The sequence below is a fragment of the Oncorhynchus kisutch genome, linkage group LG19 (genome assembly GCF_002021735.2).
Source record: "Oncorhynchus kisutch isolate 150728-3 linkage group LG19, Okis_V2, whole genome shotgun sequence".
In the NCBI taxonomy this organism is placed as follows: Eukaryota; Metazoa; Chordata; class Actinopteri; order Salmoniformes; family Salmonidae; genus Oncorhynchus; species Oncorhynchus kisutch.
The window spans coordinates 15,976,038-16,003,354 of record NC_034192.2 but is presented as its reverse complement, the minus strand read 5'-3'; the positions used below and the strand labels follow the sequence as shown (position 1 = coordinate 16,003,354).

Below are 27,317 nucleotides of genomic sequence, written 5' to 3'. Positions count from 1 at the left end.
ATTTATATAATTGGTGACGCATGCTGGTGGCATCACTTTTTAGCTAGAGGAGAGAGAGCCATTGATTGAACTGTCCCAATAAAAAGGCCACACCAATTGTGTTTTGAAAATAATTAACATATGGTTTGTATATTATGAAAAATATTCTGGAGTAAAACTTGCATGCTTTTGCTAGTAGAGCTTTTTTTTCAATTTGCAGAGGAGAAAATCCATATTGCCTGTCTTTTACCATCCAGTATTTACAGGTTTCTCTCTGCATAATGAAATGTACTTTTGACCCAGCCGCTTGCCATAGTTTGGACACAAACAAGGAAGTGCATTATATTGAGAAGTTAGAGCAACAAAATAGTGGATGTAATGCATTTAAACAATGTATTGCTACTTTATTTGACATAAAACAATTTGGATGCATACAGTGCAATTCATTAGAAACTGATACAATTAAATAGGCTATTATAGGTTAAGGACCTTGCGCGAGATCTCCAATTTCTGTCAATGCAGGTATGCTAGCTAGCTAACTTGCTAGTTTAGCCGAACAGCGATGGCAGTAAATCCCGAAAAGACATTCAAGTTTGTGGTCGTCGGTGGTGGCATTGCAGGTGTAACGTGTGCTGAGCAGGTGAGACCACTGTGCACTTTGTCAAACTGCCTATAACATTATCGACTTGGCATGTTACGCTGTTTTGTGATTGTCTTTGACAGCTGGCCTCCCAGTTCCCATCAACTGATGTTGCTCTCCTGACAGCAGCCCCTCTGATTAAGGCAGTCTGCAACTTCAAACAGGTGATCATACACAGAAAGACGAGCTATCATGATTGTTAAATTGTGTCAGAGATAAAAGTTAGTCTATATTTTATTATAGACTACTAATCTGTTCAAAATAGCATTAGTTTATGAGTTAATACTATAGCTATGTCTACAATAGATCTGTCCATAGTTCATCCAGTAATTCATAATGCCCTAACGGTAACCCATACACTCCCCTCCCTGGACAGGTATCTAAGACGCTGGAGGAGTTTGATGTGGAGGAGAGGCCCTCCAGTGTTCTAGAGGAAAAGTACCCCAACCTGAGAGTCATCCAGTCTGCAGTGAAGGCCCTTCATGCACAACAACATGTACGTTTAATAGTAAACACACACAGGCTGAAATGCATTAGATTAGGCTAATATATGGTATTTTTATGTTGATGTATACAGTTATTAATATAGATACCTGTAATATATAACCTTTCAAATGTATTAATGTACACTACTTGACCAAAAGTACGCAGACACCTGATTGTCGAACATCTCCTTCCAAAATCATGGGCATTAATTGGTTGGTCCCCCCTTTGCTGCTATAACAGCCTCCACTCTTCCGGGAAGGCTTTCCACTAGATGTTGGAACATTGCTGCAGGGACTTGCTTCCATTCAGTCACGAGTATTAGTGAGGACGGGCGATTAGGCTTGGCTCACAGTCGGCGTTCCAATTTATCCAAATCAAATTTAATTTGTCACATACACGTGTTTAGCAGATGTTATTGCGGGTGTAGCGAAATGCTTGTGTTTCTAGCTCCAACAGTGCAGTCATATTTAACAAGTAATATCTAACAATTTCACAACACTACACAAAATACACACATCTAAAGTAAAGGAATGGAGTTAAGAATATATAAATATTTGGACGAGCAATGTCAGAGCGGCATAGACTAAGAGATACAGTAGAATCTAATAGAATACATTATATACATTTGAGATGAGTAATGCAAAATATGTAAACATTTATTAAAGTGACTAGTGTTCCATTGTTAAAGTGGCAAGTGATTTCAAGTCTATGTACAGTGGGGCAAAAAAGTGTTTAGTCAGCCACCAATTGTGCATGTTCTCCCACTTAAAAAGATGAGAGAGGCCTGTAATTTTCATCATAGGTACACTTCAACTATGACAGACAAAATGAGAAGAAAAAAAAACAGAAAATCACATTGTAGGATTTTTAATGAATTTATTTGCAAATAAGTATTTGGTCACCTACAAACAAGCAAGATTTCTGGCTCTCACAGACCTGTAACTTCTTCTTTAAGAGGCTCCACTTTCCTCCACTCATTACCTGTATTAATGGCACCTGTTTGAACTTGTTATCAGTATAAAAGACACCTGTCCACAACCTCAAACAGTCACACTTCAAGCTCCACTATGGCCAAGACCAAAGAGCTGTCAAAGGACACCAGAAACAAAATTGTAGACCTGCACCAGGCTGGGAAGACTGAATCTGCAATAGGTAAGCAGCTTGGTTTGAAGAAATCAACTGTGGGAGCAATTATTATGAAATGGAAGACATACAAGACCACTGATAATCTCCCTCGATCTGGGGCTCCACGCAAGATCTCACCCCGTGGGGTCAAAATGATGACACTGTGAGCAAAAATCCCAGAACCACATGGGGGGACCTAGTGAATGACCTGCAGAGAGCTGGGACCAAAGTAACAAAGCCTACCATCAGTAACGCACTACGCCGCCAGGGACTCAAATCCTGCAGTGCCAGACTTGTCCCCCTACTTAAGCCAGTACATATCCAGGCCCATCTGAAGTTTGCTAGAGAGCATTTGGATGATCCAGAAGAAGATTGGGAGAATGTCATATGGTCAGATGAAACCATAATAGAACTTTTTGGTAAAAACTCAAATCGTCGTGTTTGGAGGACAAAGAATGCTGAGTTGCATCCAAAGAACACCATACCTACTGTGAAGCATGGGGGTGGAAACATCATGCTTTGGGGCTGTTTTTCTGCAAAGGGACCAGGACGACTGATCCGTGTAAAGGAAAGAATGAATGGGGCCATGTATCATGAGATTTTGAGTGAAAACCTCCTTCCATCAGCAAGGGCATTGAAGATGAAACGTGGCCGGGTCTTTCAGCATGACAATGATCCCAAACACACTGCCCGGGCAACGAAGGAGTGGCTTCGTAAGAAGCATTTCAAGGTCCTGGAGTGGCCTAGCCAGTCTCCAGATCTCAACCCCATAGAAAATCTTTGGAGGGAGTTGAAAGTCCGTGTTGCCCAGCAACAACCCCAAAACATCACTGCTCTAGAGGAGATCTGCATGGAGGAATGGGCCAAAATACCAGCAACAGTGTGTGAAAACCTTGTGAAGACTTCCAGAAAACGTTTGACCTCTGTCATTGCCAACAAAGGGTATATAACAAAGTATTGAGAAACTTTTGTTATTGACCAAATACTTATTTTCCACCATAATTTGCAAATAAATTCATTAAAAAATCATTTTCTCATTTTGTCTGTCATAGTTGAAGTGTACCTTTGATGAATTTTTTTGCCCCACTGTATATAGGGCAGCAGCCTCTAATGTGCTAGTGATGGCTATTTAACAGTCTGATGGCCTTGAGATAGAAGCTGTTTTTCAGTCTCTCGGTCCCAGCTTTGATGCACATGTACTGACCTCACCTTCTGGATGATAGCAGGGTGAACAGGCAGTGGCTCGGGTGGTTGTTGTCCTTGATGATCTTTTTGGCCTTCATGTGACATTGGGTGCTGTAGGTGTCATCTAGAATGTCATCGTATGCTGTAGCGTTAAGATTTACTTTCAATGTTACTAAGGGGCCTAGCCCAAACCATAAAAAACAGCCCCAGACCATTATTCCTCCTCCACTAAACTTTACAGTTGGCTTTATGCATTCGGGCAGGTAGCGTTCTCCTGGCATCCGCCAAACCCAGGTTTGTCCGTCGGGCTGCCAGATGGTGCAGAGTAATTCATCACCCAAGAGAGCTCATTTCCACTGCTCTAGAGTCCAATGGTGGCGAACTTTACACCACTCCAGCTGACGCTTGACATTGCACATGGTGATCTTAGGCTTGTGTGCGGCTGCTCGGCCATGGAAACCAATTTCATGAAGGTCCCGACGAACAGTTCTTGTGCTGACGTTGCTTCCAAAGTCAGTTTGGAAATGAGTGTTTCAACCGAGGACGTGATTTTTACGTGCTTCAGCACTCGGCTTTCGCATTCTGTGAGCCTGTGTGGCCTACCACTTTGCGGCTGAGCCGTTGTTGCTTCTAGACGTTTCCACTTCACAATTCTAGCACTTACAGTTGACCGGAGCAGCTCTAGCAGGGCAGAAATTTGACAAACTGACTTGTTGGAAAGGTGGTATCCTATGATGTTGCCACATAGAAAGTCACTGAGCTTTTCAGTGAAGCCATTCTACTGCCAATGTTTGTCTATGGAGATTGCATGGCCGTGTGCTCGATTTTATAGAGCTGTCAGCAACGGGTGTTGCTGAAATTGCCAAATCCACTAATTTGAAGGGGTGTCACCATACTTTTGTATATATAGTGTACCATTAGGTCCCACGCATAAATCCCTGTCCAACACTACCACCTTCTGGATGTCTTTTCATCAATTACTTTGTCATACATTGTCATGCAGAGCATGCATACAGTACTGTGTATGCTATTAAAATGCAAGCATAACGTGATCCTCCTTCCTGCTTCTCTCAGACTTTGCAGACTGTGGATGGTCTGGAGATCCACTATGAGAAGCTGTGTATCTGTAGCGGGGGAAGACCCAAACTCCTTACCCAGGATAACCCCTATGTGTTGGGGATACGAGACACAGATAGTGCCCAGGTACTTGACAATGTCTTCCCAGTTAAGATTTGCTTGTTTCCCCACCCATTCGCTTCAGTTAATCTAGTACTCATGATGTCTTTTGTGCTGGCAGGAGTTTCAGAAGCGGTTATCCAAAGCCAAGCGAATTGTAGTCGTTGGAAACGGAGGGATTGCCTTGGAACTAGTGTGAGTATATCAACCTTATTTTTTGTCTGAATTGGTTTTGTTCTAAAATCTCAAGTGTGTATATATATATTATAGATAAATGTACTGTGTATTGGGTTCAGGTATGAGGTGGAAGGTTGTGAGGTAATCTGGGTAGTGAAAGACAAGGCCATAGGAAACACCTTCTTTGACGCGGGAGCAGCCCAGTTCCTGATCCCCTCCCTGGACACAGACAAACCAGAGCGAGCTGCTACCTGTAAGAGGGCTCGCTACACCATAGAGGGGCCTGCAGCTACGCAGGGCCTTGCTGTAGGTGGCGACAGACAAGGCCAGAGAAGAGGGTTGGAAGAGCCAGGCAGTGCCCTGGGACCAGACTGGCATGAAGGCATCAGTCTGAGAGGAGCAGAGGAGGTAAGTGTGCCTCTGTGTGTTCACAATTATAGAATACAACTTTAATATTATATTGTTTTAGTAAAGCAATTTTATTAGTTTATAGATGGTTTATAAATCTGTTATAAACAAATATAACACGTTGGTGGAAATGTATCCATTCAGAGATGGGAATTTGTCTGGAACAAGGAAAGAGAGGTCAGCCTGGAGCAGTTATTCATAGTAACCTAAGTTGTTTTAACTCTTGCTCTGGCCAGGTGTCTCACAGGGTGTCAGTGGAGTACCAGTCTGAGGTGAAACAGATCTACACTCACCAGGACTTCCTGCTGTCACCGCTTGCCTCACAGACAGCAGACACTGGTGAGAGGAACCTATGACTCTATGACAATGGAACACATACCAGTGTGAAAGAGATGGAAATATGATGTGCTGAAAATGTGTTCATTTCCATGAATCAAATAGTAAATTATACTGAACAAAAATATAAACGCAACATGCAACCATTTCAAAGATTTTACTGAGTTACAGGTCATATACAAAAGTCAGATATGCATCGGTTGGTCAAAGATACCTTAAAAAAGGTAGGGGTGTGGATCAGAAAACCACCATTTGACTCATGCATCGTGACACATCCTTCGTATAGAGTTGATCAGGCTATTGATTGTGGCCTTTGGAATGTTTTCCACTCTTCAATGGCTGTGCGAAGTTGTTGGATATTTCCGGGAACTGGAACACACCGTTGTACACGTCGATTCAGAGAATCCCAAACATGCTCAAAGGGTGACATGTCTGGTGAGTGTGCAGGCCATAGAAGAACTGGCACTTATTCAGCTTCCAGGAATTGTGTACATATCCTTGCAGCATGGGGCTGTGCATTATCAAGCTGAAACATGAGGTGATGGCGGTGGACGAATGGCTTGACAATGGGCTTCAGGATCCCGTCCCAGTATCGCTGTGCATTCAAATTGCCATAGATAAAATGCAATTGTGTTTGGTGTCCATAGCTTGGGGCACTCTGTTCACAACATGGACATCAGCAAACTGTTTGCCCACATGACGCTATACACGTGGTGTGCGGTTGTGAGGCCGGTTGGATGTCAGAGAAATTAACATTCAGTTCTCTGGCAACAGCTATGGTGGACATTTTTGCAGTCAACATGCCAATTGCACGCTCCCTCAACTTGAGACATCTGTGGCATTTGTGTGACAAAACTGCACATTTTAGAGTGGCGGTGTGTCCCCAACACAAGGTGCACCTGTGTAGTGATCATGCTGTTTAATCAGCTTCTTGATATGCCACACCTGTCAGGTGGATGGATTATCTTGTCAAATTAGAAATTCTCACTAACAGGGATGTGAAAACCAATTTCTGCACTACATTTGAGAGAAATAAGCTTGTTGTTCATATGGAACATTTCTGGGATCTTTTATTTCAGCTCATGAAACATGGGACCAAAAACGCTACATGTTGCATTTTATATTTTAGTTCAATATTGTTGATTTATCTTTTCAACCACTGTACTGTTTTCCCTTACTATATAGGCTCTTGGCCAGTGTATGCTCAGCTGACCAATGGGAAGACTTTTGGCTGTGACTTCATCGTCAGTGCCACAGGAGTCGTGCCAAACACCGAACCTTTTCTCCATGGAAACAGCGTGAGGAAAATAAGTTAAACAGATGCTAGATGTTTCATATCATCCATTATTTCCTGACAACTCAGGCCACGCAATATTGACCAATATTTGTCCATACATATTCTGTTCAGTTTGCGTTAGCCGAGGACTCTGGGCTGAAAGTGGATGACCACATGATGACAACAGAACCAGACATTTACGCTGCTGGAGATGTATGTACAGCAGGCTGGGAGCCAAGCCACCTCTGGCAGCAGGTACACAGACCACACTGAATCACTTCTAATCACGTTATGCTGCGCCTGACTATTCCTTTGGGTATGAGGCCTTTTTGGATTTTGTGGTGAACTATCCTGTCATCAATTCAGTTGTGATATATGACATGATATCCTGTATACATCTCTCCTCTGTAGATGCGTCTGTGGACGCAGGCCCGTCAGATGGGCTGGTACGCAGGGCGATGTATGGCTGCTGATGTCCTGTCTGAAACCATAGAGCTGGACTTCTGCTTTGAACTTTTCTCTCACATTACAAAGTTCTTCAACTACAAGGTGTGTGTGAAGGCAAAGTTGCTAATGCTTTTCTACATCAGTTGTTGATGTGTTGAATCTGCTTTTATCAAATCAAATCAAATTTATTTATATAGCCCTTCGTACATCAGCTGATATCTCAAAGTGCTGTACAGAAACCCAGCCTAAAACCCCAAACAGCAAGCAATGCAGGTGTAGAAGCACGGTGGCTAGGAAAAACTCCCTAGAAAGGCCAATACCTAGGAAGAAACCTAGAGAGGAACCAGGCTATGTGGGGTGGCCAGTCCTCTTCTGGTGTGTTCCCTGCAACAAGATGCATTTCCTGTCACGTTGTAATAATAAATCATCACTTGACTTGAAACGCTAAATAAGGTGTGTCCACTTGACGTGCTTTTTTTTTCTTCCTCCAGGTGGTTCTGCTGGGGAAGTTTAACGGCCAGGGTCTGGGTCTGAACCAGGAGTTGTTGGTGCGCTGCACTAAGGGCCATGAGTACGTCAAGGTAGTGCTGAGCGGAGGGAGGATGTTGGGAGCAGTCCTTATTGGAGAGACTGACCTGGAAGAGACCTTTGAGAACCTCATCCTCAACCAGATGGACCTAACACCCTACGGAGAAGAGCTACTAAACCCCAACATAGACATAGAGGACTACTTTGACTGAGCCTGTGTGTCTACCTAACACCCTATGGAGGGTTACTACTCAACCCCGACATAGACCACTTTGACTGAGGGGCCAAGAACTTCCTCGTAAATCAATACTAAACTGGATTTAGCCCTGTTTATATCTGATGCTAACATGTCCTGATCTTGCCCACATTTTTAGACTGGTGTAGATAAAAAAAATAAACTGATTGTGATAAGATCTTCCTGACCACCTCCGGAGGTTGTCAGGGACACATTGTATCTGGATTGTGTAAACAGATCTGGATTATCAAACCATTTAATTTGTCCCTCTAAAATCATTGACAGGTGGCACTATTGACCCAATGTGTCAGTATTTGTTTTAACATAAAACATGATTATTTTGAAACAATATCTGTCAAATAATTTGCATACAGGGAGGGACCAGGTCATCTGGTAACAATGCAGACACAGTGGATAGATAGTCTTGTTCCCACGGCAGCCCTTAATGCTCAAATCAGTTTTATTTTTCAAATCCATTTTGGAACACTGACTGTCCAAACAGTGACCTAATCGGATGTGTGTGTTCAGACAGCAGTCATGGCTGCGCTAGCTGTCATAGTAACAACAGATGTGTGTGCAGTGGTGTAGGCTGATTGGTGCTTCCTATCCCTCGGAAGTTATCTACTGTAGCAAGCTAAAGTGATAGCAATGCCTGCCATGGACATTTCCCAGTTACTTTGAATGTTCAAAATCATAGTGTAAGAACAGAAGCTAGCTAGCCATTTAGCTTTCTAGCACAGTCACTCATTTGTTTGTAAACAATTAACAAGCTAGTTAGCTACCACATGTTCTTGTCAAACTATCAGAGTAGCGAGGAAGCAACACGATATGCCAAATTACAATCTAAAAACCAAATAAACCAGATTTGACCGTTCAGACAAGTCTCATATGGCCAGGAATCAGATTTATCTTATTTAAAATCACCTTTGAAGGTGGTTTGAAATATCAGATTCCATGTGCTTTTTGGCTGTTCAGACTGCAAGAAAAATAGATTAAAATCTGATATGGGTGTATTTTTTTGTCACTTTAAACTGCCAATGTGACATTAAAATACCATGTAGTTGCTGCAAATGTATAGACTATTGATGCGGTGGTCAGCTGTTTGTTCACCAGCACTTGCTAATAACCCATCTGCAACCACCCGACTATATGTGATAGTGAAAATATGAGGCCGACTAACCCGCAAAAAATGCGCCTTCCCTTTTTTCCTCAGTGGATCGATGTGAACTTTTTCTGCCCAAGTTACCAAAGCATTTGGCACGTCTACAGTTAGGCCTACGCACTAAATGCAGATAAAAATGAAAGATCAATCTCAATGTAGCTATAGATATGAATTGCACAATAATGATTAATTTATGGATTTTTTTATGCATTGTTTTCCCTTTATTCAACCTGTACGCAACCCACTCCCCCATCATCCACACTATTTCATGACCCTAAACCCGGATATAACAGCAGATTGCGGGTTATGAGTCAACCCGCGTGTGTATGTGATCCTTGTGTAGGTGCTAATATTGATCGGATGATCTTGATTTGACCACAAAAACCACATGTTAATGCAAGGTGTAACCAGGGCTATAAATATACCTTTGTTGAGGAAGGGCATTGGCAAGTTTAGAACCTGACATCCTGGTCCCTAGTCTATTGCTCAAAAGCAATTGGGAGGGTACAACTAGTTTTTTTTTTTTTTACATATATAGCTGTTCAGGTAGAATTGTGATTAGTAAGGTTGGAAAACAAAAGCTGCATTGGCATTCCAACTGGCAACATTGTGTGTCGCAAACCGTGTTTAACGCCCTCGAACCTACTTCCCTAAAGAAGGCTTTTCTTTATTTGACTCTCACCTGTACACTCCACCCTTTGACCTGTCCATCGAGCTTTCATCCAACCAATCAATTCGTCCAACCAATCACAATCAGTTCTTTTAATCGTCTTAACCGGTCTAAAAATGTGGACAAGATCAGGACACGTGTTAGCACCAGGGATAAACGGGGCTCTTGACTGAATCCTGCAGGGCTAAGAACAGATTTGCGTATCAATATCAAACCTCGAATTAACATTGTTCTCAAGAAAAGGGTTATTATGAGTAATCTGCAATGAATTGAACCAACATACTTAATAAAATCAATGCAAGTCATTTTACCAAACAAGTTAAGAATAAATCCAACTCTGTTGCATAAAATCTAAGTATATTGAGGATAACCAAAGAGAGAATTTATTTAAATGAATGGCTCTGTTTTTACAGAATTGTGGGTAATTCAACATTTGTAGACCGTTTCTTTTACACAAAGTTGTATATGTTTGAAGAAAAGTATTTCTATATTAGTATTAAGCAGCTTGTTGTGCAATAAGGTGTAATGGATCATGATGAATGGATATCAAAACCGTCAGACAAATTGACATTCAATTGTGAGACCACTCATTTCCACCATCAGCACCCTAAATAAGAGACAAATGCAGCACATTGTAATGCTTGCAGTTCTACCTTCAGTTACTGCAGATGGATTGAGCACATTACAATGCCTGCCAAAGCTGGTAAATGGCTAATTTAATGTTTAACATTGTTTAATGTATTTGTTAAGACACCATCACTGAAAGTAACTAATCAGAAATTAAGTAAATCTCATTCATATTACGACGATTATTATTTCCCTGGACTTTAATTGTGTACATTTGAATAACTTGTTTTTCTTCAAAAACAAAAGATAATTACATCTACTCAATAATATTGTTTAAATTGTTGCCTTAATTTAAGCAGATTCAACACATTTTTTACAGCGTTTGTAGATTCAATATTATCGTTTTAATGTAATTATTTTCCTGATCAGTGCTCTTACTGTGTTTTTGGGGAGTTTGTGTAACTCAAAAGGAATTATTTGAAAATATACCAGAAGAGGGTGCAAAAACTAACTTTACAACCAAAAGATTAAAATTGAAATGGTCACATGAAACATTTGATGATTTTTATTAATGATAGCTAAAGATATATACTGTGTTCCTCAAATGTGAATGGACCTTCTTATTCCAAAGCTGCAGTGCAGTATTATAAACCGTATTAGAGTGAATTCAATTCACTAGCGTGCACATTGTGGCTGTTAGATTAGGCAATGTTCGAATATAAAAAAAGTGACATTGTGAAAACATTCTTCAGTTCAACAAACCTTTCAGTTCATGGGGAGTTAGTTTATCCAAAGTAAAATATTGAAATGTCAACAAAAACAGCTCTTCATCTTAGGCTAACAGTGGTATTAATCCAACCGTAAAATATTACAAACTAACTTGGATGGGGATATTCTCTGTCAAAGCCAATCCAGAAAAATAGAACATTAAGTGGCACTGAAAAAAGTAGATTTGTCTGCCCCAGGGCTCTAGGTCTGGCAACGTGAGACGTGAAAGAGAGATACAGTATTGTCCACATCTGAATGTTAACTGTCCCATGTAAGGTCAAGGTTCATCTTTGGATGAGTTTCCTTCTGGAGCTGACTCTGGTCCACAGATTGCGTGCCGTCCGGGCGATGGTTGAGCCACGGGGGAGGCGCAGGCTCTTTAGTGGCTCTCTGATACAGGCCAGCACCCCTGGGTCTGAGCACCCCTGATTCTGCAAGTACTCATGGGAAATGTAGTTTATCCGCCTCAGCTGTTTGCTGTAGTAGTTCCTCAGGTCACAGAGCTCCTCCACTGCAGCCTCAGAGATGATGGAGACCTGGGAGGGAGAGTTGACCAATGCTGGCCTCCGGTGGTCAGAGTCTGTAACTGCACCTTCTGAAGGAGCTGGGACCGCAGCAATAGAGGGTTTCCTTCGCTTCTTTTGAGGGGTTGTTGATTTAGGTTTTGAATTTAGTTTTAATGGTGGTAGTGGGGATTCGCTGTCATTAACATTCTCTATAATATTGATCTCGACGTCTACTTCAATGGCAGTGGGCTGGGCAGCAGCAGGGTCATTCTGGTCGTTCCCTGTCTGACTTTCTGTCTGTTCATGGTCCTTGTCTTGTTTCCTGGCCAGATTCTGCTGCTCTTTATCCATCTTGATCAGTTTGTTGTGTCTGGGATGGGGAGTGCTGCTGTCGTTGGGGGCAACGGGAGGAGGAGACTGGGAGGTCACCACCACCTCTTTAATTCCAGCAGCTAATTGGTCCTCCTATGGGAGACAACAGGAAGTGTCAATGACCCCTGACTTTACTGAAGAACCAATCCTAAATCGAAGATGATTGGATTGGGCATGTTGTTATGCAGAACAATGTTAGTGAACCCCAATGTTAGTGTGGCATAGCGCGAGTTAGTGAAAGCATGCTCCATAATGAATCTACAGCCATGTGTGTAGACATTGACAGGACATACACACAGGACTGAGTTAGGACACAAACCATGAAAGCTGTAACAATGGTTATGAGTGTTTACAGAAATACAGTACCAGTCAAAAGTTTGGACACACCAACTCATTCCAGGGTGTTTCTTTATTTTGACCATTGTCTACATTGTAGAATAATAGTGCATTCAAACTATGAAATACCACATATGGAATCATGTAGTAACCAAAAAAAGTGTTAAATCAAAATATATTTTATATTTGAGATTCTTCAAAGTAGCAACCCTTTGCCTTGACAGCTTTGCACACTCTTGGCATTCTCTCAACCAGCTTCATGATGAATGCTTTTTCAACAGTCTTAGACTGTGTTTTGTGTCATTGTCCTGTTGAAAAACAAGCGCAAACCAGATGGGATGGCATATCGCTGCAGAATCCTGTGGTAGCCATGCTGGTTAAGTGTGCCTTGAATTCTAAATAAATCACTGACGGTGTCACCAGCAAAGCACCATCACACCTCCTCCATGCTTCACGTGGGAACCACGCATGCAGAGATCATCTGTTCACCTACTCTGCGTCTCACAAAGACGCGGCGGTTGGAACAAAATATCTAAAATGTGGATTGCTCATTTTTCTTGGCCCATGCAAGTCTCTTCTTATTGGTGTCCTTTTAGTAGTGGTTTCTTTGCAGCAAAGGCCTGATTCAATGCAGTCTCCTCTGAAAAGGTGATATTGAGATGTGTCTGTTACTTGAACTCTGAATAATTTATTTGGGGTTCAATCTGAGGTACAGTTAACTCTAACTCTGGGTCTTCCTTTACTGTGGCTGTCTTCATGAGAGCCAGTTTCATCATAGCGCTTCATGGTTTTTGCAACTGCACTTGAAGAAACTTTCAAAGTTCTTGACATTTTCCAGATTGACTGACCGTCATTAAGGAAAGAAATTCCACAGGCACACCTGTTAATTGAAATGCATTCCAGGTGACTACCTCATGAAGCTGGTTGAGAGAATGCCAAGAGTGTACAAAGTTGTCATCAAGGCAAAGGGTGGCTACTTTAAGGAATCTCAAATATATTTGTTTAACACTTTTTTGGTTACTACATGATTCCATATGTATTATTTCATAGTTTTGATGTCTTCACTATTATTCTACAATGTATAAAAAGAAAAACCCTTGAATGAGTTGGTAGGTCCAAACTTTTGAATGGTACTGTATGACATCATGCATATTCTATTATTTTATGAATAATTATGCTTTCTGGATATCATTCAGGGCCCAACGTTACAGATTTGTCTTTAACCTGATTGACATACACATGGTTTCCCAGACAGTGTCATGCCATAGATGCAGTGGGTTGAATAGAGAATCAGGGAACTGTACTTTTTCTTTGGTCTCTTCAGGGGGGCACTAGAGGTCTCTCTTGACTTTCTTGGTGACAGGGGAGTTTGCAGCATTGTCACCAGATCTCTTTCCTTCTTTGGTCTTTACCTGGGACACTTTTACCTGTAGGTTATCAACAACAGCTTTAACCTGTCTGTCTCTCACATATCACACACACACACACATTCACTCACTCATTCACCTAAGCTAGGTGTGGGTAATAACGTAAGAGAAGGGGTTTTAGAATTGACATGGGAGAACCAGAAACATGAATCATTCCCATATCAAGGTGTTAGGACTGATTGTGATCGGCCATTACCGACACCTTGGTCACCTTTAGCAAATATCAACATGGATTAGATAAGTAGGCCTAGGTCTCAGCAACACCCAAACCCACAGGTGTTGTACTACACTTGGAGCCCTGATATCAGCGCCTGTCTGGTACTATGCAACACTACATTGTTTAGAAAACCTACAGCATTAGAACTACAGTGATTTACATATAGAGTGATTAGGAATAAGAATGATGGTAAGAATGATTCTACCCAATCTTTAAAAGAATAATTAACATTGATAAAAGGGGAAACGCTCTGATTTTGTTGATTGTATTATTCAATCAATCAAAAGGCTGAAAAAAATTTGAGATCCTTCATCCGCTGGCCTGAAAGGAAAAGAAACTGACAACATAGTTCACTTACCTGCAGATAAGTAGACAAGTAACCAATAGGAGGTACACAGAGCAGATACAGAGAAGACGGATTGAAAAGGCAGAGAGAAGACGGGGAAAAGACATGAGGATTGAGACGGCGAGAAAGTTGAGTAAAGTACAGGGAAATAATTACACATTACACTGAAATATTTCAGTCAGAAGTGCAGAAGGAGAAATAGAAAAAAAAAATGTGATAAGCAGAAAAGATGAGACATGATGTACGTATTTTCAGACAAAAGTGGCTTCCTATCCTTAGTCTGCACGGACTAGAAAAAAAATGACAACCAAAAAAAGCTATTACCGGGTAGTCATTTATCATATTGATTCCGTGCAGATGGGAGGAGGCCACTTTAGTCTCTTGAGATGCACCCAAAGGCTTCCTGCCTGAATGATTCCTGTACCGTTTGCTGTGTAGTACTGACCGTGTTGGCGTCCAGGCCTGTCCTCCTCATCTTCATGGTGATGGAGTGACTCTGGTTCTTCAGCAGTGGTGCCTTACCACCCAGCTTCAGGTAGAAGTAGGTGGTGTATGGAGTGAAACTGAAGTCTTCACTGTGGAGAAGAGGGGGGGGGTATCAACAAAGATCAACATTCTAAAAGCAACCAGCTGTGCAGTAGTACAAGTCCATTGTGACCTCACAATTCTCTCCAGACAACCCTATTTGTCCTTAGTCAGTACCTGATGTAAGACAAGGATCTGTTCTTTAGAGAGGTACAGCCTGAAGTGAAAACAATTTTTGTTGCAAAATTTTTTCCTATGGTGTGCTGAACATGCCCTAGGTCGTAGGCCTACCTGAGGTAGCCCTGCAGCAGTAAGCATATTGAACTGGTAAAGAGTTTAAAGTTAAGTCAGTCAGTACCTGAGGTAGCCCTGCAGCAGTAGGCTTGTGATGATGGCCTCCACCTCCAGGCGAGACAGGGTGGTGGTCTGGATCATCTTCCTGCGTTTGGCCGGACCCTTCCCCATCCACGCCTCGGTCACCTTCAGGGGGGTCAGTTTCTCGTCCAGAGAGCCCGCCAGCTCCACAATCTGGACTACATCTTTAGCATGCTGCGTGATGTCCACCGTGATGTAGTCTGGATAAGAACACAGGCATCTTAGGTATGAAGACTCAACATAAATGATGGCAGACCTTTCCATTCGATGGGAGTGTAACTCATATGTCCAATTCCAAATCTACTCCCACGCCCCGCCCCTAGCACGCCATCTACGTTGGATTTGAAAAGTGGTATGTTCACTATATTGTATACATACCATTGCCATGGCGACAGACGTCACACATCTCGTTGCATCCTTCATCGTCCCAAACCTCATCAAAGTGAACAGCGATCACTGAGCGCCGACACCTTAAAACAATAGAGATCCTCAACACAGATATCTATACAACTGAAATAGTCAATGAGAGCGTTGTTATTGGTCCAGCTCAGTACCTGTCCACATTCTGACAGTAGTCGACCATGGTCAGCAGCTTCTGTTGTCCTACGTTCTCCATGACAACCATGGTGCTGATCCTGAAGATGTCGTTGAAGCCAAAGTACACAATGCAGTCAGCCGGCTTATCATCTCTGCCTGGAGGAACGGAGAGATGACCATGGTAAAGATAAGGGGAAATAAGTTAAGAGTTTTGAGAGGAAAAGAGTTTAAAAACTAACTGGCTACTCCAATGGCTGCGGTCGAAGTAGAAGCGCAGTTGGAAAATCAGAGGGGGATTTTTTCTCTCTTCCAAATGTAGAATAGTATTCGTCATTTTCTGAGGTCAAGGGATCAGGTGTTGTTTCTAAATTATCACATTTTTGAGTGGGGAGAAAAGCGTTGTCTACCTGCTCGTCCGCTCTCCTGATAGTAGTTCTCTATGGACTTGCTGATGGTGTGATGGATGACAAATCTGACGTCAGCCTTGTCGATCCCCATCCCGAACGCCACAGTAGCTACCACCACCTGGATCTTGTTGGTGGCCCATTTGCGATGAACCTGTGACTTGTCCTCTGGATTCATGTTAGCGTGGTATGGAGATGCATTGACGCCTTTCCCCTGTAGGTCTGCTGACACCGTCTCTGCGTCCTTCTGGGAAAACACGTACACTATCCCTGCCAAAGGCAAAAGCATAATACCTCAAGTCTGGATAACAAGCTGCTGATGGTTTCGAAAATGGGACAAACTGAATTTTGACCTATCCTTTGTTTTTCCTTTCAAAGTACCTGACTGGTCCTTGTATCTCTCCTTGATCAGTGCGGAGATGTCACTGACTGAATCATCACTGTTCGAGTCTTTAAGGCGTACCTGAGACACATAAACAGTACAGATCCTCAAATACTTCTGTGCAGAGATACAGCAGGTGTGTATTTTTAAAGGTCAAAAGAACATCAACAGGTGTTTGCCAAACAGGTGGCGGCCAGGTGTGTATAGTTGCCATGACGCCCACCTCGTAGTAGAGGTTGGTGCGGTTGAAGGAGGCGGTGAGTGTGATTGGCTCAGGGACACACAGGATCTTCTGACAGTCCTTTAGAACACTGCCGGTTGCCGTGGCCGTCAGCCCTAGCAACGGAACCTTTGGGAATTGCCTCTTCAGGATCCCCAGGAGCTTGTAGTCTGGCGGAAGAGGAAGGGTAGTTGGCTATTAGCCCAACACAAAACTCACAGCATACACCTTAGAATGAAGCAATCTATTGGGAATGCATTATAAGTGGTATGCATAGAGATACATTGAAGTGTTCTGTTTAATTACATGGTGATATCCTTGTTTGGGTATTGTAACGTAACGTGATGTTTGAGTAGCCCTTTACCTTCCAAAACAAAGCAGGGAGACTAATAAAGAGTAAGTAGTCCATATACAGTACAGTTGTACGGTCTCTCACCAGGTCTGAAGTCGTGTCCCCACTGGCTGCAGCAGTGCACTTCGTCCACAGCAATACGGCTAAGCCTGCCTGCATTGTAGGCCTTCTCCAGCCTCGACATCAGCAGCTTGCTCTTCGCTATCTTCTCTGGAGTCACATACAGCAGCTTGAAAGGCGCTTTGGAGTCCGTCATCTCCGCTAGGACCATTTTAGCATGTTCCTGAGGTGCATAAGCAGAAGTCAAATCAAACACGAATCCTACAGCTATAATCATAATCAATACCAGCAAAGAATCAATCATATGTAGAAAGTGTTTGTGTTGGTCATTACCTTACTGCTGGATGCGTTGAGAGAGACGGCTTCAACGTCGATGGACTTTAAGTACATGAGCTGATCCTCCATCAGAGACACTAGAGGAGTTACTACCAGAGTGAAACCTGGCAGCACACAAACACACGTTAAAAAAAACAACAACACTGCAGCGAGTAATTGCTGCAACCATCTGCGGTCAGGGCGCTAAAGTGCGACTAATTTAGTCGCATATGTGACCAAATATTTTGCTGTGCGACCAGGAGTTTTATTTTTGTAGCACAAGTGCGCCCTTTTAAACTTTGTTCAGTCATATTACCGAATTGGCTAGCTAGCTAACATCCTGGTAACTTTACCTGTATATCCAAACATTTGGGGGCACAGAAAGAAAAAGGGACAGCTTTTTCAGGAGAGCAATGAATGTACTGTATGACAGAGCTCCTGCATGTCATCACAAACCTGACGTTCTTAAAGATAGTATCGAATTTTAAACGTAATGCATCTCAATAGGAAAATAGTGCTTTTACACAATGTAGAAACCTAATATTCTACAAATGACTTATTCAATGACAGGTATTCATTCGTATTAACATTTTAGCCTTTATAATAAACTCATGTCTTCACAGTGTTACATATTAGTTTCTAAGGCATAACATGTGGTTCAAAAGTAAGTCAAGTTCATATAGGTCCAATATAGGCTGTATCACAATTCATTTGAAAAAAATCTTATTTTCTGGTGCTCCTAAATTTCATGTGGTGCTCCTAACTTTTAAAAAAATTAGGAGCACCAGAGCTACCAATGAAACATGTTAATTTAGAGCCCTGTCTGCAGTACGTGTTTGCACAGCACACACAATTATTCAATGAACTGTAACATTAGTGTTTTCAGTATATGCACCAGGTGTGTGTGTGTGTAATACATGTATGTATGCATGCATTTTATGGGTGTGTGTGCGTTCTCCCCTCACCCTCAGAGCAGACTGCAGGTAGCTGATAGCAGAGGCTTTTCCCTCGTCCAGTGGGCATCACTAGAAAGAGGTCTTTACCAGACATACTAAGGTTGATGGCCTTCAGCTGGAGAGGACGGAACGTAGAGAGCTGGAAGACATCCTTCAGATTCTGCTCCAGCTCTGTTGACCACGAGAAATCTAGGTTTGGAAAGAAAACATTTAAGCATGTCAAAATACAGTACAGCAATATATTCAGCCTTCAAGATTGTAGCCCACCTAATAAAATAGCACAATCTACATATTTATTTCTGCTTTAAATTGAACTGCGAAATTCAGCTCCTGGAAAGATATATCTGATATGTTTACATCCAAAAAGATAGGCAGAGTTAAAATACATGTGTATTCGATTATTAGTTATTTAAAATATGTATTTGAGTATTTTCAAATAATGTGGCCCATATCAACTACTTCTATTGGATGTATTTTCATTTCCTATAATTAGCCTACTATTTGAAAGTATTTTCAAATACTTTATTCAAAATATCTGTTTTAAATGTATGGGAGTGTATTTGAGTCAGTGTATGAGCATTGGCAAATACATACCAATATTCAACTACTTGACATTTCAAATAAAAAAAATCTGAGTACTTCCTTAGAAATGTATGTGAAAGTAATTGAGATATTTGAAATAGTATTTGAACCCAGGTCTGGAACATATTACACACACAGCAGTGTGGTTGTGCTTCTCAATTCATTTAACAAACATTGTAGAATGATAGTGAATACATCAAAATGATGAAATAACACATATGGAGTCATGTACAGCCGTGGCCAAAAGTTTTGACAATGACACAAATATTAATTTTCAAAGTTATATGATGGTGATCTGCATATACTCCAGAATGTTATGAAGAGTGATCAGATTAATTGCAATTAATTGCAAAGTCCCTCTTTGCCATGCAAATGAACTGAATCCCCAAAAAACATTTCCACTGCATTTCAACCCTGCCACAAAAGGACCAGTTGACATCATGTCAGTGATTCTCTCGTTAACACATGTGTGAGTGTTCACGAGGACAAGGCTGGAGATCACGCTGTCATGCTGATTGAGTTCGAATAACAGACTGGAAGCTTCAAAAGGAGGGTGGTGCTTGGAATCATTGTTCTTCCTCTGTCAGCCATGATTAAATGAAACACGTGCAGTCATCATTGATTTGCACAAAAAAGGGCTTCACAGGCAAGGATATTGCTGCCAGTAAGATTGCACCTAAATCGATCATTTATCGGATCATCAAGAACTTCAAGGAGAGCGGTTCAATTCTTGTGAAGAAGGCTTCAGGGCGCCCAAAAAAAGTCCAGCAAGCGCCAGGACGTCTCCTAAAGTTGATTCAGCTGCGGGATCGGGGCACCAGCAGTATAGAGCTTGCTCAGGAATGGCAGCAGGCAGGTGTGAGTGCATCTGCACACACAGTGAGGCGAAGACTTTTGGAGGATGGCCTGGTGTCAAGAAGGGCAGCAAAGAAGCCACTTCTCTCCAGGGAAAACATCAGGGACAGACTGATATTCTGCAAAAGGTACAGGGATTGGACTGCTGAGGACTGTGGTAAAGTAATTTTCTCTGATGAATCCCCTTTCCGATTGTTTGGGACATCCGGAAAAAATCTTGTCAGTCCTGTGTCATGCCAACAGTAAAGCATCCTGAGACCATTCATGTGTGGGGTTGCTTCTCAGCCAAGGGAGTGGGCTCACTCACAATTTTGCCTGAGAACACAGCCATGAATAAAGAATGGTAACAACACATCCTCCGAGAGCAAATTGGTCAAATAGCCCTTACACAGCCTGGAGGTGTGTTTTGGGTCATTTTCCTGTTGAAAAACAAATGACAGTCCCACTAAGCGCAAACCAGATGGGATGGCGTATCGCTACAGAATTCTGTGGTAGCTATGCTGCTTAAGTGTGCCTTGAATTTTAAATAAATCAGTGTCACCAGCAAAGCCCCATCACACCTCCTCCTCCAGGCTTCACAGTGGGAACAACACATGCCGAGATCATCCGTTCACCTACTCTGTGTCTCACAAAGATACGGCGGTGGAAACCAAAAACCTAGAATTTGGACTCATCAGACCAAAGGACAGATTTCCACCGGTCTAATGTCCGTTGCTCGTGTTTCTTGGTCCAAGCAAGTCTCTTCTTATTAATTGTGTCCTTTAGTAGTAGTTTCTTTGCAGCAATTTGACAATGAAGGCCTGATTCACGCAGTCTCCTCTGAACAGATATGTGTCTGTTACTTGAACTCTGTGAAGCATTTATTTGGGCTGCAATCTGAGGTACAGTTAACTCTAATGAACTTATCCTCTGCAGCAGAGGTAACTCTGGGTCTTCTTTTTCTGTGGCAGTCCTCAGACAGTTTTATCATAGCGCTTGATGTTCTTTGCGACTGCACTTGAAGAAACTTTCAAAGTTCTTGAAATGTTCCTTATTGACTGGCCTTCATATCTTAAAGTAATAATGAACTGTTGTTTCTCTTTGCTTATTTGAGCTGTTCTTGCCATAATATGGACTTGGTCTTTACCAAATAGTGAACTTCAACTGTACAAGTACTCAACATTGTTCATTACGAACTTAATGTTAACATGCAATAATGGCAAGGCTATAACCTATTAGTGACATGCGACTCCTGTCATGAAACAGCCAATAAAGCATTTTGCCCAAATACATTTAGCGGAAAACACAGTTCTAAAGTGCGCACCTAATGCGAGCAGTGACAGAGAGAAATCTCCTTTAGAAAGCGTCAAATAGCAAATACTATGATGGGTTGCTAATATGTCTAGGATTGTGCCTTTGGCTTCTGGACAACGAAATAAAGTTTATATGAAAACCAATAGAACAGGAGAGAAATCCTGGTTAATGGCATGAGGAAGTCATTTTAAAATAATTGCCTCCACTTTTCTATGGATGGATTTTTTTGCAAGGCTACTTTCAAGTAAGGTAAGACACGCCTCATTATTTCAAGTAATTTAAAATGTTCAGGTTTCAAACAATTATACTGCCTCAAGCAAACATTACAAAGTGGTGGGTGACGCGCTGATAGTCAACGGTTGGGCAGGCTATATATAGCCTATGCATCCAAATGGCGAATGGGAGGTGAGATAGAGAAATAAAAATAGCTCCTTTTTTAATCGTGGCCACCAAAATGAACACGCATTTTGTTGCGCGATGACTGGGCTTACAAAAGCAGGTTTCACTCCAGTATCCTACAGGCTCTTTGAGGAGCTTTTTCAGTTCTGCCCACTAATTTTCTATACGATTGAGGTCAGAGCTTTGTGATGGCCACTCCATTACCTTGACTTTGTTGTCCTTAAGCCATTTTGCCACAACCTTGGAAGTATGCTTGGGGTCATTGTCCATTTGGAAGACCCATTTGCGACCAAACTTTAACTTCCTGGCTGATGTCTTGAGATGCTTCAATATATCCACATAATTTTCATCCCTCATGATGCCATCTATTTTGTGAAGAGCACCAGTCCCTCCTGCAGCAAAGCACCCCCACAACATGATGCTGCCACCCCCGTGCTTCACGGTTGGGATGGTGTTCGTCGGCTTGCAAGCCTCCCAATTTTTCCTCCAAACATAACGATGGTCATTATGGCCAAACACTTCTATTTTTGTTTCATCAGACCAGAGGACATTTCTCCAAAAAGTATGATCTTTGTCCACATGTGCAGTTGCAAACCGTAGTCTGTCTTTTTTATGGCGGTTTTGGAGCAGCGGCTTCTTCCTTGCTGAGCTGCCTTTCAGGTTATGTTGGTATAGAACTCGTTTTACTGTGGATATAGATACTTTTGTGCCTGTTTCCTCCAGCATCTTCACAAGGTTCTTTGCTGTTGTTCTGGGATTGATTTGCACTTTTCGCACGAAAGTATGTTCATCTCTAAGAGACAGAAGGCATCTCCTTCCTGAGCGGTATGACGGCGGCGTGGTCCCATGGTGTTTATACTTGCGTACTATTGTTTGTACAGATGAACGTGGTACCTTCAGGAGTTTGGAAATTGCTCCCAAGGATGAACCAGACTTGTGGAGGTCTACAATTATTTTTCTGAGGTCTTGACTAATTTCTTTTGATTTTCCCATGATGTCAAGCAGAGGCCTTGAAATACATCCACAGGTGCATCTCCAATTGACTCAAATCATGTCAATTAGCCTGTTTAAAGGCACAGTCAACTTAGTGTATGTAAACTTTTGACCCACTGCAATTGTGATACAGTGAATTATAAGTGAAATAATCTGTCTGTAAACAATTGTTGGGAAAATTGTTTGTGTCATGCACAAAGTAGATGCCCTAACCGACTTGCCAAAACTATACTTTGTTAACAAGAAATTTGTGGAGTGGTTGAAAAACTAGTTTTAATGACTCCAATCTAAGTGTAGGTAACCTTCCGACTTCAACTGTATACATGAATAGTATTAGAGAGGAAGAGGCGAGGTTTCACTCTCGCCAAAATATGTCCAATACTTTTCTATGGGCTTATTTTAGGCCTAAGCTTGTCGCCTGCCTTCTCGCCTTGGGACGACTCCCATTTTTAGGCCGGAAATGTAAGTATTTCATCATTATATTCAGATCTCTGATAGTATTTTCTGTTGGTCACCTCATTTTTTTTGCTGTTTGTTGACCGGTTAATAAGGGTCAGTTAGTCGGCAGCAAAATTGACCGAAATTTGCATCCCTAACAGACTGACCAGGTGAATACAGGTGAAAGCCATCATCCCTTATTGAGGTCAATTGTTAATCCGCTTCAAATTAGAGTAGATGAAGGGGAGACAGGTTAAAGAAGAATTTTTAAGCCTTGAGACAATTGAGACATGGATTGTGTATGTGTGCCAGTCAGAGGTTTAATGGGCAAGACAAATGATTTAAGTGCCTTTGACCGGAGTATGATAGTAGATGCCAGGCGCACCGGTTTGAGTGTGTCAAGAACTGCAACACTGCTGGGTTTTTCACACTCAACAGTTTCCTGTGTGTATCAAGAATGGTCCACCACCCAAAGCACATCATGAAAACTTGACAACTGTGGGAAGCATTAGAGTCAACATGGGCCAGCATCCCTGTGGAACGCTTTCGACCCCTTGCAGAGTCCATGCCCTGACGATTTGAGGCTGTTCTGAGGGCAAAAGGAAGTGCAACTCAATATTAGGAAGGTGTTCTTAATGTTTTGTACACTCAGTGTAAATTGTACATATGTGCCACATCCTATACATTGTAGCCTCTACCGTACCATCATTCTCATAGCGCAGCAGCTCCTGCTTGGTCATTGCAGGTCCAGATCCAGAGGCCTGGGTGGAGTCACATGGCTCTTCCAGCCTGCGGAGCAGCTGTTTCCTCTTGGAGGTCAGGCTAGCCTGCTTCTCCAGCAGCTCAGCTATCTGCAGCTTCACCACCTCCAGCTCAGCCTCCACAGAGTCCAGCCCTGCCTGCACGTCTGGGGAGGAGAATATTAACCAAAAATTACAAAACATTTGCTGTATTCAACGTGCTCTATGGTATCTACTACTTACGATGGAGCATTCATGTAACACACATGCCCCTCTGGTAGGGAGGAGAACATTAGGTTAATAACTATTTGATCTTTTAATGACTTTTTCCTGTAGTCAAAGATCTACGGTTTCTAGGCCCTACATAGAAATAATCTAGAATATGCATTGAACACACATGCACAAAGACAACAGTGGTACCATGAATCAGAAATTGAAAACAGCAAGTTCACTCCAAAGTTCTTCTCTTTTAAATGCTGTGCTAAATCCTTGTGTTTATCTACATGTTGGCCAGGGCCTAATATAAATTATTATATCCTTTTCAAAGCACAATCTGCCCTGGTTAGCTTTCCTCTGGGACCAATCATATGTGATCCTAGACGAGGAGACTGTCAGGTCTGACACTTCCAAGTCACTAACGACCTGTGTTTCACAGGTAGGGTGCTAATGAAGTCAGACACACATCAGACTATCTCACAGTCACTGTTTCTCTATGGGTTTGGTACCCATACTTTTAAGAAAAGGGGATAGAAATGTGAGATCACATTCACTTACCGTCGGCATTGTCACTGTCCATTTCCAAGGCAAATCTACAACACAATCAATCACCTTGCAGACTTTTATCATTCTGTTGAATGAGGGGGGAAATGGCAGTGTTATACAATGTAGCTAGCAAGATATAGTGCCTTCAGAAATAATTCCTACCCCTTGTTTTTTCCCCCTGATTTTGTTGGGTTACAGGCAGCCTAAATTTAAAATAGATTAAACTGAGATTGTGTGTCACTGGCCTCCGGCCCTAACAATAGGAGTCGTTGTCCCAAAGGTGGGAAGGCAGGCGACATGTTTAGATCCAAAATCATAGAAACACATTGGCCTTATTTATGAACAGACTTAATCAAAAGTGAAACATCTTGCTTCATCTCTTCGTCTATGATTTACACACATACCAAGCTCCTCCCCCTTCCTCTCACACCAAAGTTGAGAGATCACATCTTCCTCTCTGACATGCGGTTTCAACTCACTATTTGCATTTGAGTTTTGGTCCTGCAGAATTGGTCATATGGACACCAAAACACATTGAGACATTATTTTTCTGTAATAGAGAAGTTACAAAGTTTATAATTAGAAATGTTGTCTCAACTACTCAAATTGTGCGCAGAGCAGACTACTAAAACGAGAGTGTCAATGAACATTGATTCTGGAAAATTAATGCTCAAGTTTGTCCGTGCGGCATTGGGGTACCACTTACCGCTAGCAGCATTTTAGCCAAAGGGCTGTTATAATAATAGCTGTCTAGTCTGTGATTTATAAATGTGCAATAATAAACACAATTAAATAAGTACTTGGCAACTCGTTCTCATTCTGAGAAATAAGGTAGGCCACTTGATTTCAACATCTGAACAAAGTGGACATGCTTTTCAAACAGTTGGAGACAGACAGAAGGGTGTGTTCATAACAATTCAACTGTTCAACTTTGTTAGCTAGCAACTAGATCAAAGTTGTCTAAAGATTAGCTGGCTAATCACTAGCACGTGGGCTTGAGATATTGTTGATGAGACCTGTGCTAATTGTCTAGTGCCTAATGCCTACTACAAGAAGTTATTCATTATCAGTGAATGTGCATGATACTAGTTAAATTTGTAACAAAAAAGGGCATTTTCATAGACCTACTTGAAAGCCAGATCAGTGATTATAAAAACATTTTAAAACGCATGTTATTAAAATATTTGTATAAAATAATGAAATTATTAGTGGGTTTTATGGTTGTGGAAGGCTTATATTTAGTCTAGATATAATTTCACAAGCCCTGAATTCATTAGATTATTGCTGACTGTTTGAAATGCAGTGTATTTTACCTTTAATAGTACAACAATGCTTATTTAGAGAAAACATTTTTTTTTACGAGAATCGCCCAGAAGTTTGAGAAGGAAACAAATGGAGATATAAAATAGAGTTTAATGGTTTTGATAGGAGAAAACTGAGGATGGATCAACAACACTGAAAATAAATATATTCCAAAACATACATCTTGTTTGCAATAAGGCACAAAATTAAGGCACAAAAATGCCTTATGCATAAAATGTGGCAAAGAAATGAACTTTATGTCCGGAATACAAAGTGTTATGTTTGGGGCAAATCCAACACAACACACCACTGAGTAGCACTCTCCATGTTTTCAAGCACGGTGGTGGCTGAATGTTATGGGTATGTCCTAGCTTGCCATTATGAAAATCAAATTCAACAATGCCAATAATGTTTTCAATTCGACTATTGCTTTCAAAATCAGCTCAAACATTGATCATGTTAGAATCAACTATTGGCAATTAATTCTACAGTGAAATTATACTGTCCATTATTTAGGGAAATAATGCACGCTCTTGAATGCCCTTCAAGCCAATCAGAAACAAGTACTCAACAATGCCATGGTATAATGTGCATTATAAACTGGGTGGTTCGAGCCCTGAATACTGATTGGCTGAAAACTGTGGTATATCAGAACATATACCATGTCTATGACAAAACATTTATCTGTACTGCTCTAATTACATTGGTAACCAGTTTATAATAGCAATAAGGCACCTCGGGGATTTGTGAGATATGGCCAAAGGGCTGTGTCCTAGCACTCCGCGTTGCGTCGTGGGTAAGAACAGCCTTTAGGTGGTATATTGGCCATATACCACACTCCCTCGGGCTTTATTTCTTAATTATCCAAGGATATATTATGAACTGTATGCATAAAATAAACTTTGAATCTATCCATACACGAACAAGTTGTTTCCTTGAGCTTTTGGCAAGCAGGGCGGAATGTAAACATTTATTGTGTAAAGTAAACGGACATGTGTGAACCGGGAAAGCCCCCACCCTTCCTCCATGTGGCTTTACCCTTTATCTTAGCTTTTTCTTCACCATATTAGATTGCTAGCCAATGATAGTTAGATAAATAGATTGCCTATGATCAACCACCCTAGCAGTACGTTAACCAGCCTCCATCGGGAATCAGACACCTGCTCCACCAAACAGCCTAATGTTAATGTTAGCCAACCTGTAGCTGACCAGCTAGAAAATTATACTTCAACTTTTTGACAGCTACATATTTGGCTAGTCATTAATGATACTAACATGTGGAACGAAATTAGGGAAAATTAGGGAAAGAGGATGTTGAAAGAACAAAGCAAAACTCACCATCAAAAATGTACTCGCCTCACTTCTCGAGTTTGCACTGTTTATTTGCACTCCCTATTTTCTTGACGGTTGCTAGACAGCTCGCGCGGGCGATTTTTTTTTTCTTCTTGTGCAGACCAA

General features: G+C 41.6%; 2 protein-coding genes across 3 annotated transcripts; one reads left to right on the top strand and one right to left on the bottom strand.

The window, feature by feature from the left end:
• The first annotated feature begins 270 nt into the window (after window positions 1–270).
• pyroxd1 (pyridine nucleotide-disulphide oxidoreductase domain 1) lies at window positions 271–10,949 on the top strand. The gene is made up of 11 exons (XM_020452122.2): window positions 271–619; window positions 703–783; window positions 996–1,115; window positions 4,490–4,618; window positions 4,713–4,786; window positions 4,888–5,176; window positions 5,413–5,515; window positions 6,698–6,810; window positions 6,921–7,043; window positions 7,200–7,337; window positions 7,727–10,949. The coding sequence occupies exons 1-11, from the start codon at window positions 542–544 to the stop codon at window positions 7,973–7,975; spliced, it is 1,497 nt and encodes a 498-aa protein (XP_020307711.1). The 5' UTR covers window positions 271–541; the 3' UTR covers window positions 7,976–10,949.
• Window positions 10,191–27,317, bottom strand: LOC109864376 (ATP-dependent DNA helicase Q1). Of its 2 annotated transcripts, XM_020452121.2 has the most exons (15): window positions 27,198–27,317; window positions 24,570–24,642; window positions 23,759–23,962; window positions 18,505–18,684; window positions 17,558–17,664; window positions 17,249–17,447; window positions 16,816–16,982; window positions 16,592–16,673; window positions 16,214–16,480; window positions 15,824–15,962; window positions 15,648–15,739; window positions 15,253–15,469; window positions 14,815–14,944; window positions 13,684–13,806; window positions 10,191–12,136 (listed from the first exon to the last, which is right to left on the bottom strand). In XM_020452121.2, exons 2-14 carry the CDS (start codon window positions 24,589–24,591, stop codon window positions 13,711–13,713), a joined length of 1,902 nt encoding a protein of 633 aa, XP_020307710.1. In that variant the 5' UTR covers window positions 24,592–24,642; window positions 27,198–27,317; the 3' UTR covers window positions 10,191–12,136; window positions 13,684–13,710. The 2 variants fall into 2 exon arrangements, with proteins under 2 accessions (XP_020307710.1, XP_031653266.1); XM_031797406.1 differs by lacking the exon at window positions 13,684–13,806.

Bases quoted from the DNA above. Each gene is read 5' to 3' on its own strand.
- pyroxd1 (XM_020452122.2), top strand. From the start codon at position 542: ATGGCAGTAAATCCCGAAAAGACATTCAAGTTTGTGGTCGTCGGTGGT. The intron at 5,516-6,697 runs GTGAGAGGAACC...CTTACTATATAG, and splicing joins CTCACAGACAGCAGACACTG to GCTCTTGGCCAGTGTATGCT. The intron at 6,811-6,920 runs GTGAGGAAAATA...TATTCTGTTCAG, and splicing joins CTTTTCTCCATGGAAACAGC to TTTGCGTTAGCCGAGGACTC.
- LOC109864376 (XM_031797406.1), bottom strand. From the start codon at position 24,591: ATGGACAGTGACAATGCCGACG. The intron at 17,448-17,557 runs GTAATGACCAAC...TATGCACCTCAG, and splicing joins TCAACGCATCCAGCAGTAAG to GAACATGCTAAAATGGTCCT. The intron at 12,137-14,814 runs GTCAGTACTACA...TGTCTCCCATAG, and splicing joins CAGGCCTGGACGCCAACACG to GAGGACCAATTAGCTGCTGG.